The sequence below is a fragment of the Poecilia reticulata genome, chromosome 22, assembly GCF_904066995.2.
Source record: "Poecilia reticulata chromosome 22, P_reticulata-male-v2, whole genome shotgun sequence".
Lineage (NCBI taxonomy): Eukaryota > Metazoa > Chordata > Actinopteri > Cyprinodontiformes > Poeciliidae > Poecilia > Poecilia reticulata.
The window spans coordinates 15981981-15999742 of NC_088851.1; the positions used below are offsets into that span (position 1 = coordinate 15981981).

Below are 17762 nucleotides of genomic sequence, written 5' to 3' on the forward strand. Positions count from 1 at the left end.
GAAAGCGGAGGAAGACTTCACTGTAATTCCTACAGCACCGCATGTAAACTTAAGGAGATTGTGTTATGTTCCCATTTCTACTTTTGTGTTTTCTGCAGTGCTGTCGTTTCCTTTTTGTAGCACAATGGCTGATCAGCAAATTACTGTAAAAGCGTATATGCAAATCTTGTCGAGATTTAACCCTTGTATCTTTGCTGGGTCTTATGTCCAGAGGGTGAGAGGTGCACTACATCCTGCACAGGTCACCAGTCCATCACAGATCTTTCTATAATACCCAGTTATGTTGATAAGATGACAAAGGAATTTGACTATCTTATCCTTACACGCAAACAAGGACATGTCGTTCTAAGGCACTGACATATTCATTGACACAGATGTTGACTTTTGAGAGTTGAGCTAATAATTTAGAGACAGAGACTGGCTTTTGCGGACGGTCCATGGTCTTTTGCTGTTTATACAAATTGTTTTGAGAAATACACTTACCGTTTTGCAGACGTCAATGACCGTTCAAGAAATTCATCAATGCAACTGAGAAAAACTGTAACATTAACAACCATCTTGTTCGACTCTACACTTCTATCCTCATTAAAAGCAGATCCAATAGTTTAAAACTTTCACAAAGTACACACAAGCAAACATGCCTCGATGGCACTGACCGAAAACGATGTCACCATGCTAAATTTAGAACAACGTACTGCACAAGTGCCGCAGCCATGCTAGTTTCAGTCAAACAGGAGCAGTAAAGCCTGTTTGTCTCTTTAGTGAATGAGTCGAATGCTATTCTGAATAGAGTTAAGGTAACAACAAAACACTGCTGCTTTGTTGTCTGCCAGAGTGACTCATGATGTGATGATCATCACCTTATGAACAGTTTTTTTTATAAATTCCATTTTGTAATCCCCAAAGGAATGCCAAAAAATGTCAGCACTGGACAGGAGCTGGAAAGCAAGAGGAGTTTACTGTGGAAAATATGACCAAAGTCACAGTCATATGCTCTCATTTCATTGATGGAAAGAGGCCAACTGACTTTCGAGACCCAATAACAGGGACTGTAATGTCTGTGCAGGTACAGTATGTTTATATGGCTTTTCTCAGCAAACACATGACAACCCTTATCTTCAAATCATGAAAACTCAATGACCAGTTAGTCACTAACCTTACAAAGCAAATGTTTTTACCACTGGCCTGGCAACCTGTTTGTGATATTTTATATAATAATGTGACATTCAATTAAATAAAATGTGAAATACTCACATTTTTATGAGAATTTATTGCCACAATTAATATAAAAACATAACCAGAACAAAAGAAAAATGTATACTTGATATTGTGAGTGCATTGGTATAAAAAATAGTTTCCATGTGCAAAATGGAAGTAGGGAGAAAATAGAAATAATAATTATGACTTACAAAATAGATTGACATTACTAATGTGGATTTTTCCAAAATAATAAGCAACAACATGCAATACATTTCAAAAATCAGGTTATTTTCCACTTTGTTTGTTGGTTTTCACTTTATTTGAGGCTAACAGATATCAAAAAGGAAGGATGTGTTTATTTTGCAAATGCACAATTCAACAAATAGTTAAAAGATTTTCAACAATATTTGAACTAAAAACAGCACACCTGCAGCCATTATGTCAATGCCGAATAGTTATTTTGCATCTGAAGCTGAAGGATGACTTTCTTTTGTATGAAGTTTTTTCAAAACTACTTGTTTACTATTATGTCTTTCAGTTAATTTGATCGTAGGCTAGTGGAAAACAAAAATAAGCACAGATTCTCATAACACCCATTGTTCAGCCGTGCTATTTTACATTGCCATCAAGTAACTACAATTGTCATAAATATGGTGTATTTATCAAAACTAACTTCAGACATTTAACTTCACAATTTGATGCCTGTTTCCCAAACAACTCCTACTCTTTCTGACAGGTCAATGTTCAATATTCCTGGAGAAGTAGATTATGTCGTAACCTTCCTAAAATAATGACCTAAGTAATTTTTGTCAAAAGTGATATTTTTGCTTAAATCATCTTTTGGCACTATGTGAGGCAGACACTCAGCTGGAGACTGGAGCTCTGAGGAGGAGCTTTGGGAAAATAGGCAGCACATTGTATGAGCAAGCATTTAGGCACCCACAAATGGCTGCCATGAGATATTCAAGGTTTTCTCCAATATGCATGAAAGAATCAAAACAACACTCCAGGTATGTCTTTAATGAGGGATGAACATTATAATATGATCTAAAGGTAATTTTTTACTTTGAAATATGTTTTTCAGATAGAAGTAAAAGCCATCTACGAAACAGCAAAGGTCAGGAACCCTCCACACCTCCCAACCCCAAAAAAACACTGTTGCACCAAATATTATTTTTAATATTTCAATATATTACACTGTTTTTTCATGGCACAAAAACAAGACAAAAATCAGCAACAACTGAAAGGAGTTTTTAAAAAGTCATTACAATATACCAGACCTGCAAAAAACCTTGAACAAAAAACATTTGTTTTAGTTTACACATTTCAAATTCCTTTATTTGTGTTAGTAAATTTCATAACTTGTGTATCCCATAGAAATACGATGTGTTTATTCATCCATATATATTGAGATATTTTGTGGCTGTGGAAACAATTTATTTTAATTTCATTTTATTTTGAGTTGTAGCAAAAAATCTCTAAAAGTTTGCATGCTGATTTAAAAAAAAAAGACACATGAAAGTACAATTTTAAATGTTCTTCATAACTGTAAATACATAAAAAAAAATTACAGGGTACACGTGTTACTTACAACATGCTTGAATTCAAACAACAATGCTTTCAGAGTTACAATGGAAAGGGACAATTGTTCCAAGCAGCACAAAAAACTTGAAAATTTGTTGAAGCAACAGTCTACAAAACATTGTGACATGTTAAATCATAAAAGAACTGAAACACATATCTGACATTCTCAGAGGTCAAACTATATCAGCATTATTTTCTTACAGCAACATCTAAGCAATAAAAAACAACTGGTTTTTGACTGTTTCCCAGTGTTGCATTTCACCAGGCCAAATATCGAAAAAGGTGTTGCAAGAAGAAGCTTGACAAATATTCCACCAGAGCACATGACTAATGTTATGTGGTGAAAATTCTTTACCATATTTACCATATTGAGGGCTGATTGTATGTATGCTAGAGCCCAGCAATGATACTCTCACAGTTTTCAGTTCTGCGTTAAGATGAAAACATAGTTGCCACGGTGCCTTTGGTCCAAATATTGCTTCAATATCCCCACACCACAAGGAGAATAAATAAAGAATGTGAGAAATCAGAGTGGATAGTGCCATACTCAGAAACATCCTATCCGTTAAGCACAGTCTGCTAGAGAATATCAATATAATTACTTGTATTTATGTCCTTCAAGTGCAGCTCCAGAACGGATGAATTCACCACGTAGCTTGGGTACGCAAAGGCAATCGGAGCAGAGTTTGCTTCATATTCTTTACATCCCTTTAAAACAGCAAGTTAATTATACAATCTCAATTGTTAAAACTGCCACATTGCCGCTCTTTGATCATCACACGTGTTGATTAAAGCACATCTGAAACAGATGACAGCTGCTCGTTATCACGCTCAAAGCCCCTGGATCCATTCGCAGTGCTGGCATCTCAAGCACCTCATGTTCATCCTCTGAAGAAGGTGAGACAATCCATTAAGGGAAAGGCATAAACACTCAACTCTGGGAACCTGATTGTTGGCGCTGCCCCCCATCCAGCCCACCTGACTGCAGCACACTGATGGGTTTATACAAGACAGCTCAAGTCCTATGAGATGGGAAATTGAAAGAAAAGAAGACAAGTGGGAGTAAGGCTGAATTGCTGAACGGCAGAAGCACAATTTTTTTTTACCAGAACTCATACAGATTAAAGACATAAACCATGGAATTATGAATAATAATAATAATAATAATAATAATAATAATAATAATAATAATAATAATAATAATAATAATAATAATAATAATAATAATAATAATGTAATATGCTATGCATTTAAGACTAGAAGGTAAAGACTGCAGAAATGCAATAATATTATGAGTTATCATGTTTGTATTCAGTTTCTAATTTGAAGAGTGACATATGTGCTGATAGAGGATGACATCACCATATAGCTAAGGAAGAAAGAGTTACATTACTCTAGATTACTTCATCAAATAATACAACTTTTTATTTACATGTTTAACCGGCACTTGCCCAAGATATAGAGGATATAGTTTTTTTTTGTTTTTTTTTAAGATAGTAAATCTATACATTCTTCTTGAGCGTGTGTGGTTAAGACATTCTATGTTTTAGTACACAAACAGTGGTGGAGCCATTTAAAAAAAAATTTAAAAATAAAAGTAGTTATTAATTCAAGGAACTGATTGTTGGCTCACTAGTTAGTTTGTAACCAAACTGTGCAAAGATGAAAAATAATTAAGCATGGACAATGTAAAAGAGACCTCAATGCTCTGGTGGCCCCCAAATCAAATTCTTTCTACAGCCATGTACAACCTTGGACCAGCTCTGCTTTTACACAGCTGAATCTGAGGAATAAATCATTTAATCATCATATGTATGGCTACTTAAAAAATACAACTGAATTAAACAGTTGTGCTGTTAGCCTTTAATGGAGGCCAAACCCTCTTTATGTATTAAGCTATAATGCAGCAACATTCAGAGCATGTTTTAAGGATGTGTGCACTGCTGTAGTTGATGTTACATTCATGTACAATGATATTGGAAGGAAAAAGAAAAAAACAAAAACACGCCACCAGGACACAAGACCACATAACAGTTTTGAAGTTTTTTTTAATTGATTATTGAGAAGGAGGACATGAGTTCCATGCATGCAAGCACTGATGGAGATGACAAGGTAAGAAAAAAAAAAAAAACAAAGCAATTTTTTCCGAGCTCTCAGGTATTACCTTTCTGGTCAGTGTCCTCATCTTTCTGCTCGCTCATCTGTTTTCCTAATCTCCACATTCAGCAGAGTCAAGAACCTTGACGCTTACTCCTTCTCCACAAAGATGACACTGAGCTGGCTGCTGTTCGTTTCCAGCACTTTAACCCTACGTTAAACAAGCAACCACTAACATGGAAGAACTGCACGCTCAGCGTCTTGAAGGAATTGCTGATGGCATGTTTTGTTTTGTGCAAGAATGTGGTATTAGACGCAGACAGAAGGTTCATTTATTCATCCGAGGCATGATATCTTATTTACGGACTCAGTATGTCACTTGATTCAAGTGGGCAGGACAGATTTAGATTATTTGTGTAATTTATCACTGTCTCAGCATTCTATATGTAAACAGATGTGACAGAGAAAAAAATAATCTATTTATGGCTATATGTACAGCACTCCCACTCATGACAAATAGTACTGAATTTAAAGAAGTAACAGTGGGGTTTTTCTCGTTTGCATTTTCAGTTTTGCATTTTACTAATTGGCAAATTTAATTAAAGGTGAGTGATTGTGAAACCTCAGTTGGAATATGAGCTGAAGAAACTCAGATGAGAGCCAGTACAACTTCTGGTTTATTTTCTACATTAATATTATTGATTTGAGCTGAGCTGATTTGAATTTTTACACAGAGTTCTAAAATAATCTAGCAAAAAAAGGTAAAATGTGACTTGAAATCACAAAAGCTTAAAAGCTTAAATAATTTAAAGTGGTTCCAAATACATTTTTAACTGGACAGAGTCAATTGAAAATGATATGTGCTTGTCCCAATATGTTTTCTTTCCATATTAAAAAGAAACTGAAGATACTAATTCATTTTTGATAAAGGAATAAAAAAAAAAGAAACACAAGTTCAATAAACTTTTCAACCTTTTCAAACAGACTCATAGGGTAGGCTGACCTTTTTTTCCTCGGCAACAACAGCTAAGATGTGATGTTTATTTGCAACAACTTTTCAGCTTCAGCTTGTTGTCAAACTTGATCTCAGTGCAACACTGTTTTTAAACTTGCTTCGGCTGGAGAATAAGTTTTTTACATCTATTTTAGCAAGATGAGTTGCAAAATCTTGACAACCACAGTTTTGGGTTACTGTTAACTGGCAACAATTGCATCAGGGTTAAGGAGCTCAGCGACCTACAGTGTTTGAGTTCAGCACAGTACCTCGCTATAATTGGATTCAAACTTACATCTCCTTTTTTTTTTCCTCCAGGACAGAAACTTTTTTGACTACAACTCTCATGGCAGTTCTTAGCTTCAACTAAACGGCTATGTTTACTCATAAAACTCCAACATCAAGATGTCCACCTCACTAATTACTAATGAATGAGGAAGAAAATGATGACTCAACCTTTTTTCTTATCTTTGATGGAATACTAAACATTTAGATTGAATCTACCACCGTAATATAATAAATAAACCAAATTGATAAAATAGGGTCAATGTTGAATTGAAATATTCTTTATTGACATTAAATCATTTTAATGGCTAGCAAATGACATTCTCCTAAATTTAGTTTATAATGTATATGCACTTCTTTTTATGTGTCCGTAACATTATGACAACTGAAAAATACTCCTAATGTTACGTTCCAAATTGTGGCATTTTTTATTTTACTTTGCCCACAGCAGAACAATTTCAAACAGTTATTTAACTTTAAAGCGATGTGTATGCATTCGACAAGACAAAAAACAAGATAAACAAACACAAAAAAACTCCCTTTAGAGAGTCTAAAGTCTACAAATAAAATATAATCAATTAGACACAAATTTTATAATTATACAATTATTTTGGAAGTGTCATAAAATAGGCTTATCTCCTTTTTTTTATCAATTTGTAGTTGTGTCAGATTCCAAAATTTTCCTCCAAAACATTTTTGTATCTTCTCATTACTAACAATTTTAATCAATATTTATTGCAATAATGTTCATTACCTCTCACACGAATGAGGATAATTCACTTGTTTCACAAAAACAAAACAATTAGAATTCTTTAATGTCCATTAGAAAAATCAATCTGAAAAATCAATGGGTTATACATAAAAAATGATACTTGTAATTATTTTGCTGCCAGTGTGCAGTTATTCATCTGGAGCTGTGTGGCCCAGTGACTTTGTCCAAGTTATCTACTCGCTGTTTAGTAGCATAGTAGTAAAGGATCAGACTTGGTTTCTGCTCCTTTCAAGTGCTGATTGCAGCACTTCTGTGCAAAGGGCTCATGAGGACAACATTTCTCATTTCTTTTAGCGCAATGTGAAGAAATTGTCACAGGTTATGTTGCGAGAGAGTGAGCCTGCCACCCTGATCTTAAAGTTTCTAGTGAAAACGTTCTATGCATGGCTGGTCTTTGCATCACCTGCTGTCCAGATTTTTTAAGCCGTCTTTGACAGGAGTTACTGGCATGCTGGTAGTCCCTGGCACTGTCTTTATCGTGTTTTCTGCTGCACACAGCTTTCTTGGCGTTGACATGGAGATGACGATCACTGGATTTCACCATTTTTGACATAGATATCTTGCTTGAAGGAACATCACTGGTGTTTTCATCAGACTTAGAATTGACCTCAGTGGTGATGGCCACTGCTGTCAATTCCTGCTGTAGTTCAGTCATGATCAAATATAAGTCCCACCTCCTCCAGGGTTGTCACCTTTTAATTTTTGCTGGTCATTTACTGAAAATCTGAAAATGACCAAAAAAATATATTTTTGACATTTTTTCCCCATGTTTGTAAACATTAGAATGGGTCAGTTTGATCTGCAATATAACAGGAGGGTTAAAGCAGAGATGCTGATGTCGTCAGTCAGCTCAGGACTCACTAGGTCCTGCTGGTGCAGACGAAGCACTTGTTTGTGTTGTGACTGCGCCTTCCTGCTGTGATGCACTCATTTTCTTCATCTCATAAGAAAATGTTATTTCGTTTAAACTCTTGTATTCAGTACGTTAGTTTTCCCTCATTGAGGTTTGGCTCCAACTTTCTTTCTTGAGAGTTCAAAATGAATAAAACCAAAATTATTCATTTAATATTCTGAATTTCATATTTTTATGCTTTTTTAAAAATATTGTTCATGTTCATTTTGGTAGCAAGAAGTGTCACCGAGATCAGAGGACGTTTTGGCTCCCTGCCCACTCGAGTTTATTTTACGCATTTCAATTACAGTTAAAGGTCAGGCTTAGTGTTTGTGACATAATCACTTTCAAATAGCTGCATATTGATGGATTCAGATCAAACAAATCAAATCACCTGGTGGCTATACAGCCTTATCAGTCTTATTTTTAAACGTATAAAATGCCACCTTTGAAAGTCCTATCACTCACTCATTCCCGCTTCCTGAAAGTCAACCTCCTCCTACAGTAAAGCCCCTGAAACCCTGATCTAGTTTTTAGTTTTTGGACAAACCTTTAGAAACTGTCTGGAGGCACTCCCGGTTACAGCTTATGTGCAGTTTGTGAACAATCAACTCTTGTTCAGCATTATAATGAAGAGGCTGTTTTTATTTTATTTAAAATTTATAACAGCGGTTCGAAACTGTTGGAGACCAGAAGATATTATACTTCCTCTCCTCTTAACCCTGCACTCATCATGTCGAGCTGCTCACCGCAGCTCCAGCTGTCAAACAGTAATGGCTCAATGAGGCCACCTGCAGGTATGAATGAGCCTAGCGATGCAGAACGGAGATGGTGCAAAAAAAAAAAAAAAAAAAAAAAATGATGCTGCTGCCTCGACGCCGTTTGACCCATCTTTGCAGCCTGAGCCGGACTCTGCATCACTAAATGAATATGCAAATTACACAAATTACATCAGTTAGCTAGAAACTTCTCAGCAGATCAAAAAAGCATCCTTATCGGTTAAATATCGATTTAAATTGTAGATGTTTTTGTTGTTGTTGTTTAATATGGCAAGTGCTGACTAATACTCTTTGTTTACTCAGTGCGGACCTTTTTTTTTCCTCATTTCATTGCTTTTGTTCACTGTCGTTGAACTGTGACGATCCCCTCCGTCTTTGTCTCCCTATCCTATTGCGCCACACCGTGGAGAAGCCCGGAGCTCCTCTTCTCCTCCGCTCGCTCCCTCCAACATTTTCCAAGCGTGAGCTGCAAACTCCACTAATTGCTCGTGGACTGTTTACGTCCTGTCTGGTTTTGTTTTGAAGAGCGATATGATTATGCTCTCAAGATCCATAACAATGTCATAAACCGCAATCATGCACTTAAAGCGGCAGTCAAGTTTGCTTCTATGTGTGTTCATTAAAGGGAGAGGGAGACGGAGAGAGGGAGGGAGGAAGTGCACGCTAATTTCAACAGTTGGAATTTAGTTGCAGTAATTTGCAGTGATGGAATTAGAGGATGTTGGAGGACGTTCGCAGGTAAAAGCTGCAGGACGCCAACCACAGATCTCTGCTTCCATCTTGTGGCGGCCCGCCGCAACAGTCCCCGCTCCCCTCTCTCCTCCTTAATATCTGCACCACTGTGGCGAATCTAATCTGGATCTTCTCTAAAGGCAATAAAACCCAGATCGCTTCCTTTAAATTAAAAAAAAAGGAGGCGCCGCTTATTATAGCTTTGAAATCCTCGTTTACGCGGAGATGTGCACGATAGAGAAATGATTCATGTGGAGGTTCAAACGTGCAGGATGACGAGGATCCACGAGTGTCCCGAGTGCACATTTCCTCCAGTATTGCATGGTGGCAAGGTGTATAATAGCGTTATCCACGCAGGTTGAACTACAAGATGCTTGTTTTAAAATCGTAGTGCTTTATCCCCTCAAGCAGCCAAAAGCAATTTCCGATAAATGTGACCCTGTTACAGAGCTGCAGAAGGAGTTCAGTTATTTCCTGCAGAGTTAATACCAGCACAAAGGTGAAAAAGTTGCGAGTTTAACGTTTCTTTTTTTTTTTTTTTTGCTTTGTTTTAGGGTAAATGCAGAGTCTGAACGGATTGCGTCTGTTCAAATCTGTAGATTTTTTTTTTTTACAATATAAATATAAATCATTGTGCGTAAATTTTTTTCTATATCTTTACGGGTAATTACCAGCTTTTCCAAGAGATGTGAGCATCAGTCAGCAAAACACCTGTCATTATTCCCAGATTTATTTTTTTTCACGGAAAAACATCTGCATCTTCCAGACCACTGGATTCAGTGATCAAACACACACCCACACACACACGCAGACACACACACTCTCTCTATCTCTCTCTCACACACACAAACACACACACACACACACACCCACGCGCACACACACACACACACAAATCAAAATGCAAATGAATGCTCCTAACATTAATCAGTTTGTCTGTAATTTCTCCCCGCATACAACAAATTCCTTGCAACTCAGAGCAGGAGCAGAAAAATAGGACTTCCAACATTTATTTTTGGTTGTTTTTAGACGAACAGTGGGGCACCTTTTTAAATTGAAGTGTCATTTTTTTCCCATGTCTTCATCTACAACCAGGCCTCGGCGAGACTGGCCGCAAACAGGGCCGATCACTGTCCAGAATTAAAAATACTTTTTTGCGCTACTTTTTTTTTTTTTTTTTTTTTTTTAGACAATAATCACCCTTTCACGTTCGAGAAAGAGGGGATGGAAGGCAAAGAGAAATGAGAAGGCTGTTGTTGGCATAGCTCTATCAAGGAAGAAGGACTCCCTGTTACGCGTGAATAGGGCTTCTCTTTTTTGCCTCTCCGACCAGAATAGATATAGCACGAATTTTGAATTCGTTTTTCTTTGAGAAAGAGAGGGAGAGAGACAACAATGCTTTACTTGAGAGCTTGATACAATTTGGAGGCTTGTGAGAGAGATCCTTTTCTCCTCTTCCGAACCCAGCTGCCCATATGGGACGCAACGTGTGCAGCAAAGATCACAATGGCACCAAGTGACAGGCGGGGGACAAAAAGCCCAAAGGATTCATCTCCCTGACTCTGAACAGCACCGAGGAACTCTGTCTATCTGCGCTGTCTGCGTCTCCACTCGTGCTGCTAGTTAATATGCACGCCTCTAACATGCAGCACAACCAAGGCCTGCGTCCGCTTTTGTCTTTCTTTCTTTTCTTTCTTTCTGTCTTTTTTTTTTGTTTTGTTTTTACTGCCTTGTGTACTGTATTGTGTAGCGATTGAGTCAGGTGGATAGAATCCAACGTGGGAAAGCCAGGAATCCTGTTTTACTTCTAAGTTTTTATATTATATAAAAAAATGAAACAAAAGAAAACAAAATAAAACAATTAGATTACATCCATTTTGTACGAGCATCTTCAATCGTTTTTTCTTTTCCTTCTCCCTAAAATCTTTGGATAGCACTTCTGAATAAATGCGCACCGTAAAAAAAACGCACATTTCACAATAACTTGTTTGTTTAATTAGTTATTATCACGTCTTTTTTTTTTTGTTTAGTAATAATAAAACATCTCATAAAGTTGCTTATTTGTTTGACCTACAAGCTCAACCAGTGTTGAAACAGAAAAGCCTTTTGAGTTTGCCCCGCACACCCCCTTCTTTCACAAAAGCAGTAGCCTCCCCCTCACCCCCCACCCCCCTTGAGATTGGATTCTGTAAATAATTAGCAAATCTGGCCTAATTTAGCTGTTTGTTCGGTGATGATAGGGGCGAGCCTAACATCTGCTGGTTAGAATTTTGTCCCGGGACAAACAACAAAATGCATAGATTTTTCTACTGGGGGTTATCATATTTACTCAAGATATTGAGCGGAGTCTGATAATCCACAGTGTGCTTCGCGGGTTACCCATTTGCGATTCCCACACGCAAGGAAAACACCGTCTGCGAGTCTAGAATATGTTCTAATGTCAAGTGTGAAATCTAAAGCGTGAAAACGATCGTGTGGGGGAAAAAATAATAATAATAACTTTATCACACGATTAAACCCCAAATTTCAGTTATTAAACCAAGACAGCACAGTGATTGCCCCAGCTATATTTGCAATTTAGCGCTTAATAAGATAACAAAACATTTATTGCATTAAATAATTGCTTTCCCTCCGCTGTATGCCACTCTACAGCCAAGGCCGGGGGTGCTGACAAAAAGGAGTGCTTTTGACTCAAAAGCTTCTTGTGTGGAGAAGCCCACTTATATTAAGTGAGTGGATTTTAGTCCCATTTCACAAGTGACTTTAGGCTCTTTATGGGCGAGGTGTTCGGACAGAGAAAAAATATTCCTCGGATTAAATTTGACTAAATGGGGGGAAAAGAGTTGAAGTGCGCTGGAGATTTATTCCCATTCTGCGCCACACGCTAGTATTTGGCTCTCTCCGCCCTTCTAAAAAAAAAAAAAAATGAAATCGACGGGACACTTATCAAAACAAAGCCTCATTTCAGTCATATTTTTATTTAAAAGTTATTACTTTAAAAATGAAGATATTTGTCCATTTTAACTGCGGCGTCAGCACGGATTATTTTACACATCTCACAACATGTTCGCAAAAAAATAAAAATTTGGAAATTTAAATCCCGAGCTGCATCCAAATGCACCACCTGACTGCAAATATTTACAAGGAAGAAAAACAAAAAAGGCTGAAAACTTGCCAGTTTTTATTCATGGCCATAAATATTTTTTTTTTCGGTCCATAAAAGAAGCAAGAAATTAAAAATTTTCTATAATTATAAAGTGGTTCGCACGTGCTGATAATAACACGAAGGGACAAAAGGGGGTGGGGAGGAACATAAAAATAAAAAGTAAAACATCTCTACAACCAACACACAACATACTTTACAAAAAAAACAAAAATATGTCACAAGAAGAGCATTGACATTTCTTAATAAAATCTATAAGGGAGAGGTTTGGACCCAGTTCTCTTAACGAAAACATGTAAACACGGCGCACACATGAGCCCCGAATAAAAATGGTAGTAGTATATATATGAGTCAAGCTGCAAAAATGAAAAGTCTTTTTTGTTTTTTTCTTTATTTTTTTTTCTTTCTTCCTTCCTTCCTTTCTTTGCGGTGAAACACCCTACAGCCCACCCTCCAAACCAAGTCTCTATAATTTTTTTCTCACCAAGTCCACTGTTGCGTTTGCACCAAGTGATGTGCTGAGGGGAACTGCGGTGTGGCCGCGGCGCCGTACTGCGCGTTATACTGCATGTGTTGGAGCGACTGAGCGCTATACGCCGAGAAGGGAATCCCGGCCTGAAAAGTGGCCGCCAAGTCCTGAGCTTTAAGAGTGTGACAAGGCTTCCCATCCCTGACTAAGACGGGCACGGCCACCCGCCGAGGAGAAGGGAGGTGGGTCACTTCCATACCTTTCTCGGCCCGGGCTCTCTTCATCTTATACCGGTGGTTCTGGAACCAGATCTTCACCTGGGTCGGGGTGAGACGGATGAGGCTCGCCAAGTGCTCCCTCTCTGGGGCGGACAGGTACCTCTGTTGCCTGAAGCGGCGCTCCAACTCATAGGTTTGCGCCTTGGAGAACAGCACCCTCCTTTTCCGCTTCTTGCCCGAGTCGCTGCCGCCGCTGCTGGAGGTTTCCTTGTCGTTGTCGGGGGATTCGTCGTCCGCAGACGGCTCCGGAGACTTGGCCGAGTCCTGAGAGCTGGCGGACAAACCGTGCACTGCGACAAGAAACGGGAGAAACACTGTCAAAATGTTATGTCGGGAAGTTTTCAGAGAGATTTCTTACAAATACACAGGCCATTAAGGGATTAGTAAACATTCAGGATGCGTTTTCAGTAAGATCTAGTGGGGAGAAAATGTCTATCGTGCATGTTATGATTTAGAACTCTTGGATCTCCATAAAGATAGAAACTGCGCGATATTTTTTTTTGACAAAATGCAACTGAAGAAACTAATATCAGGGTAGAGCATTGTTCCAAAAAGGCAAAATAGTCCAGACTGCCAAAGAAAACAGAGAAAGTCAGCCAAGCGTGAAAGGTGCATTGTCTTCTAAAAGGTTACTTCACAATTTAACACTCTGGTTTTACACCAAAAGAAAAACTGATGCTGGAAATAAAGCAGAGACAGAAATTCAACTCAAGCCCCTTTGCTTTTTCCTGCTTATTGTTACTCGAACAGTACTTGCAAAGGCAGAGTGCCTTAAGCCTTAACACTGCATGCGTTTTCTAAGACGTGCAGCGCACGATGCATAAGGATGAACAGCGCTCGCCACCCAAGGGCATCCTTAGGGCGCAATATGAGCGTGCATGCAATCAATTATCACTTAATTTACCCGCATTGGATCAAAAATAACAAAATAATGAGGAGATATATGAGTCTACTTACATGAATATTGAATACTGTCCGTAGTAGCAAGCCATCGCGTGTAGGGATTGTCAGTACTGTCATAAAAGGGGTTCTTTAAAGGTAGATTTTGAACGTTTTCTAGAGGACTTTGCACCAAAACTCCACCGTTTTTCGTCGTGGATGCAGTCTCTGATCCCTCCGTGTCTTCTTCCGCTCCGGTGATAGATCCGTCCTCGTCATTCGTGTCAGGAAGGTCCAAAATGTCCTTTACAGAAAAGCCCGTCTTTGTGTTGGTCAACGACATATTCTGGTAGGGGGGGAAATATGCAGGGAAAAGTTGCTTGCGGCAGCTTTTTTTTTTCCCCCGTAACAATCCGCTGTTGTGAGAATAGAAAAACAAAACTTAACAAGGAGAGAGGGGGAAAAATAGCAGAGAAAAAATTTGGATGAGTAAGTATCGCTCTACGCTGAAGTACAGTCAAAACAGCCTCTGTGGATAACCATCGCCTATGAGCAAAGCAAGAAGCAGTGATTCGGTCTCTGTAAGTCCAGGAAGGATGCCAAAGTGGCTGAAGTGCTATATGCGGCTCATGGATACTGTGCTACTGCTGGGTGCTAGAGGGAAATAAGCCATTACCTTGTCCTGATCAGTCCATATAAGGTTGGTCTCAACACATGAACCTGCAGTGAAAAAGCATTAAAAAACGCGAAAGGTTGGCCACGTGTGGGCGGGTCTTAGGAGTCAAGTGGATGAAGACAGTGTTTGCAGATGTGAAATTGTGGGTTTTGGGGAGATCCGAGCCTCTACCATTGGTGCTTCAGAGCATGATGAGTGGTATAACGTGTCAATTAATTACAAAGACGGGGAGGGCCTTTTTTACACCCTATTTACATACAAAGAACCTCCAAGTAGCTTTATTCTCACAATACTTAAAAAGCCCCGTTCTAACAAACTGATCCAAGTGAAGCTTTCGCCTTTTACTTTTATAGTATAAAAAAAATAAAATGACTCACAAATCCATCATTTTTGAAGAGACGGGGGCTATGTGTGTTTCAAGAGAAAACAAACAAAAACAAAAAGGAAAGGAAAGGAAAGGAGTCGTTTAAATGGTGGATAATTTATGTAAACCTTTTATGTCAATATTTTTGCCACAGCTTAGGGCAAGAGGATGTGTCGAAACTAAAACAAGACGCTAAACATGCATTTAAGGCTCATCTGCAATAATAATAATAATAACAATAATAATAATAATAATAATAATAATAATAATAATAATAATAATAATAATAATAATAATAATAATAATAATAATATTGTGATGGTTCATAATGTGAAAAACTTATGCACCTTTCTTTTTCATTGCATTTTTGTCATGATAAATCTCTCCAGTGTGATATTTACTTTCAGCCTGTGTAGCTTCATTTGAGTTGCTCCATCTTGCTTCTTTTCTTCCCCCTTGTGAAATCTGAGTATCATTGTTGCTTACTTTATTTTCCTCCCCTCCAAGACTACCCCCCCCCCTCCCCCCACACACACACACACACACCAACCCCTCTTTTCGCTCTCTTCCCTCAGCCTCCCTCATCCAGAGTAGGGCTATGTGATGTGGGTGACAATGTTGCGGCGTTTTTCAGCAGGTCCTCTGCGCATCCTGGGTGGTCGGGCCCGGGCAAACACAAATACAAACCGATTGCTAAGCTGCAGACAATGGGGGAAATGTAGACAAATGTCCGGCTCCCGTTGGAAGCTTTTGTCCGGCCGCAGTTTTTGCATTTATTTCAGGGCCCGAAATAATGGATGATTGACGCCCCGCGCACAATGCCTTCTAACTGTTTGGAATAAATCTGAGATTGTTCGTAGTTGTCATGGCATTCAACTGCTTTCAATGGACTATCTCTTCATTCAATTCCAGGATCCTTCCACAATATTAAGGAAAGTCCTTCATCTCAACACACACATATTGCTTGAACACACGGACTTAGGAACACAGTCTGTCTCCTTTACGGAAGCAGCAACTATTGTGTCTTTTTAGTTCCTTGTGGATCAGCAGAATGTAGCAGAAGAGCCAAACTTGCTGTAATTTTATTATTATTATTATTATTATTATTATTATTATTATTATTATTATTATTATTATTATTATTATTATTATTATACATACATATATCTTCAGCAATAATAATAATAATAATAATAATAATAATAATAATAATAATAATAATAATAATAATAATAATAATAATAATAATAATAATAATACATGTTTAGATATTGCCTTCAATCCCTCTTTGTTCTCAAAGTAGAGCATGGGCCTGAGGTAAATATTTTACCGGACTGACAGAATTAATCACAAGTCTCAACATCCCACAAAGACTCCTTTGAGCTGAGCGGGCTGCATGGACAAACTGGAGCTGAGCCTGAGCCTGAGCCTCTCTGTGCTGGGGGAGAGAGAGGTTACTGACCTGATCCAGCGAGTAATGCTGCACAGCTAAATCCGAACTGTGAAGGGACATGCAAACCCACAGCAGACACCCAGGGAGCTTCACGCATCACGGGGGAACGGCCCAGACAGGCAGCATGGGACTCAGTGCGCGCACCTCATCAGGAAACTCTCTTGGCCCATGCGGGGCTTTATTTCGCTGAGATTTACTCAGTGCCTTAAAAAGTGCGTGGAGCCAAATCAGGGTATGTTTGAGCACGCTGGGTTGTCACCCGTGACATCCCGCGACGGTGACAAGGAAGGAGGTGTGAGGGCGGGGGAGGGAAGTAGCAGTGTTTCTTTTTTTTTTTGGTTTAAGGCACTGGGCTCCAGACTCTGCTCAGTTGCTGGGGATATACCAAGCTGCTATTTGATCAATTGAGCCGAGGGTTTCCTAAAGAAAAGGTAAATGTGCACTGGCTAAGTGGACGCACTCCACTTGGAGAGCCTATCGCACTGTGTTTACCTGTTTACTTTCGCAGGTAGTTCAAACAGGCCTCTCGCCTCTGTGACAGTGGCCAGTGTACAGACTGTTTTTATTTATTTTTTTATTTTATCTTTTGCAAAAGAGGATGTCTTGACATAAAATCGCTTCCAGTTTAACATATAAGATATTGAACGCGCAAATCTGCATTTAGAAAAATATATATATATATATATATATTAAAAAAAAAAAACAACAACATAGTAACAAGTTGTTCATTATGTACAAATTGATATGCATTGTAACAGATACGTGCTGCGTTTCTTATGGCTTGTTTTCTTTTTCACTATTATTGGGGACGCAACATTTTTTTTAAAGGCAGCCTCCGTCACAGGCTCAAAGTTAAAGCAATTTTGCAGCTGTAGCTCTGTGGAGACCGAGTGACTCCTCACAGAAGATAATGCTTAGGGAGGGCCTCTCAGGTGCAGATGTGTCAGGATTTAGAGGACAACAAAGGAGGTGCAAAGTTGCTGTATTATATCACTTCGCTGCAGAAACGTATAGGACACAATTTCTCAAATGACTTTTTGTGCAGCAAACTGCTCAGAGTGCATGCACAAGAACAATCTGTTGTTGTTGTTTTTTTGTTTTGTTTGTTTGTTTCATCTGATCATTCCTGCTGTCACCACTCTAAA

General features: G+C 38.5%; 1 protein-coding gene across 5 annotated transcripts; it reads right to left on the reverse strand.

Moving 5' to 3' along the window:
• Positions 1 to 17: 17 nt before the first annotated feature.
• nkx2.2a (NK2 homeobox 2a) lies at positions 18 to 15657 on the reverse strand. 5 transcript variants are annotated; one of them, XM_081603250.1, is made up of 4 exons: positions 14203 to 15657; positions 13227 to 13559; positions 3763 to 3806; positions 18 to 3672 (listed from the first exon to the last, which is right to left on the reverse strand). In XM_081603250.1, exons 1-4 carry the CDS (start codon positions 14465 to 14467, stop codon positions 3616 to 3618), a joined length of 699 nt encoding a protein of 232 aa, XP_081459376.1. In that variant the 5' UTR covers positions 14468 to 15657; the 3' UTR covers positions 18 to 3615. The 5 variants fall into 5 exon arrangements, with proteins under 5 accessions (XP_081459376.1, XP_081459375.1, XP_017158146.1 ...); XM_081603249.1 differs by having other exon boundaries at positions 18 to 3806; XM_017302657.2 differs by lacking the exons at positions 18 to 3672; positions 3763 to 3806 and having other exon boundaries at positions 12294 to 13559; positions 14203 to 14565; positions 14801 to 15653.
• Between the last annotated feature and the right edge of the window lie 2105 nt (positions 15658 to 17762).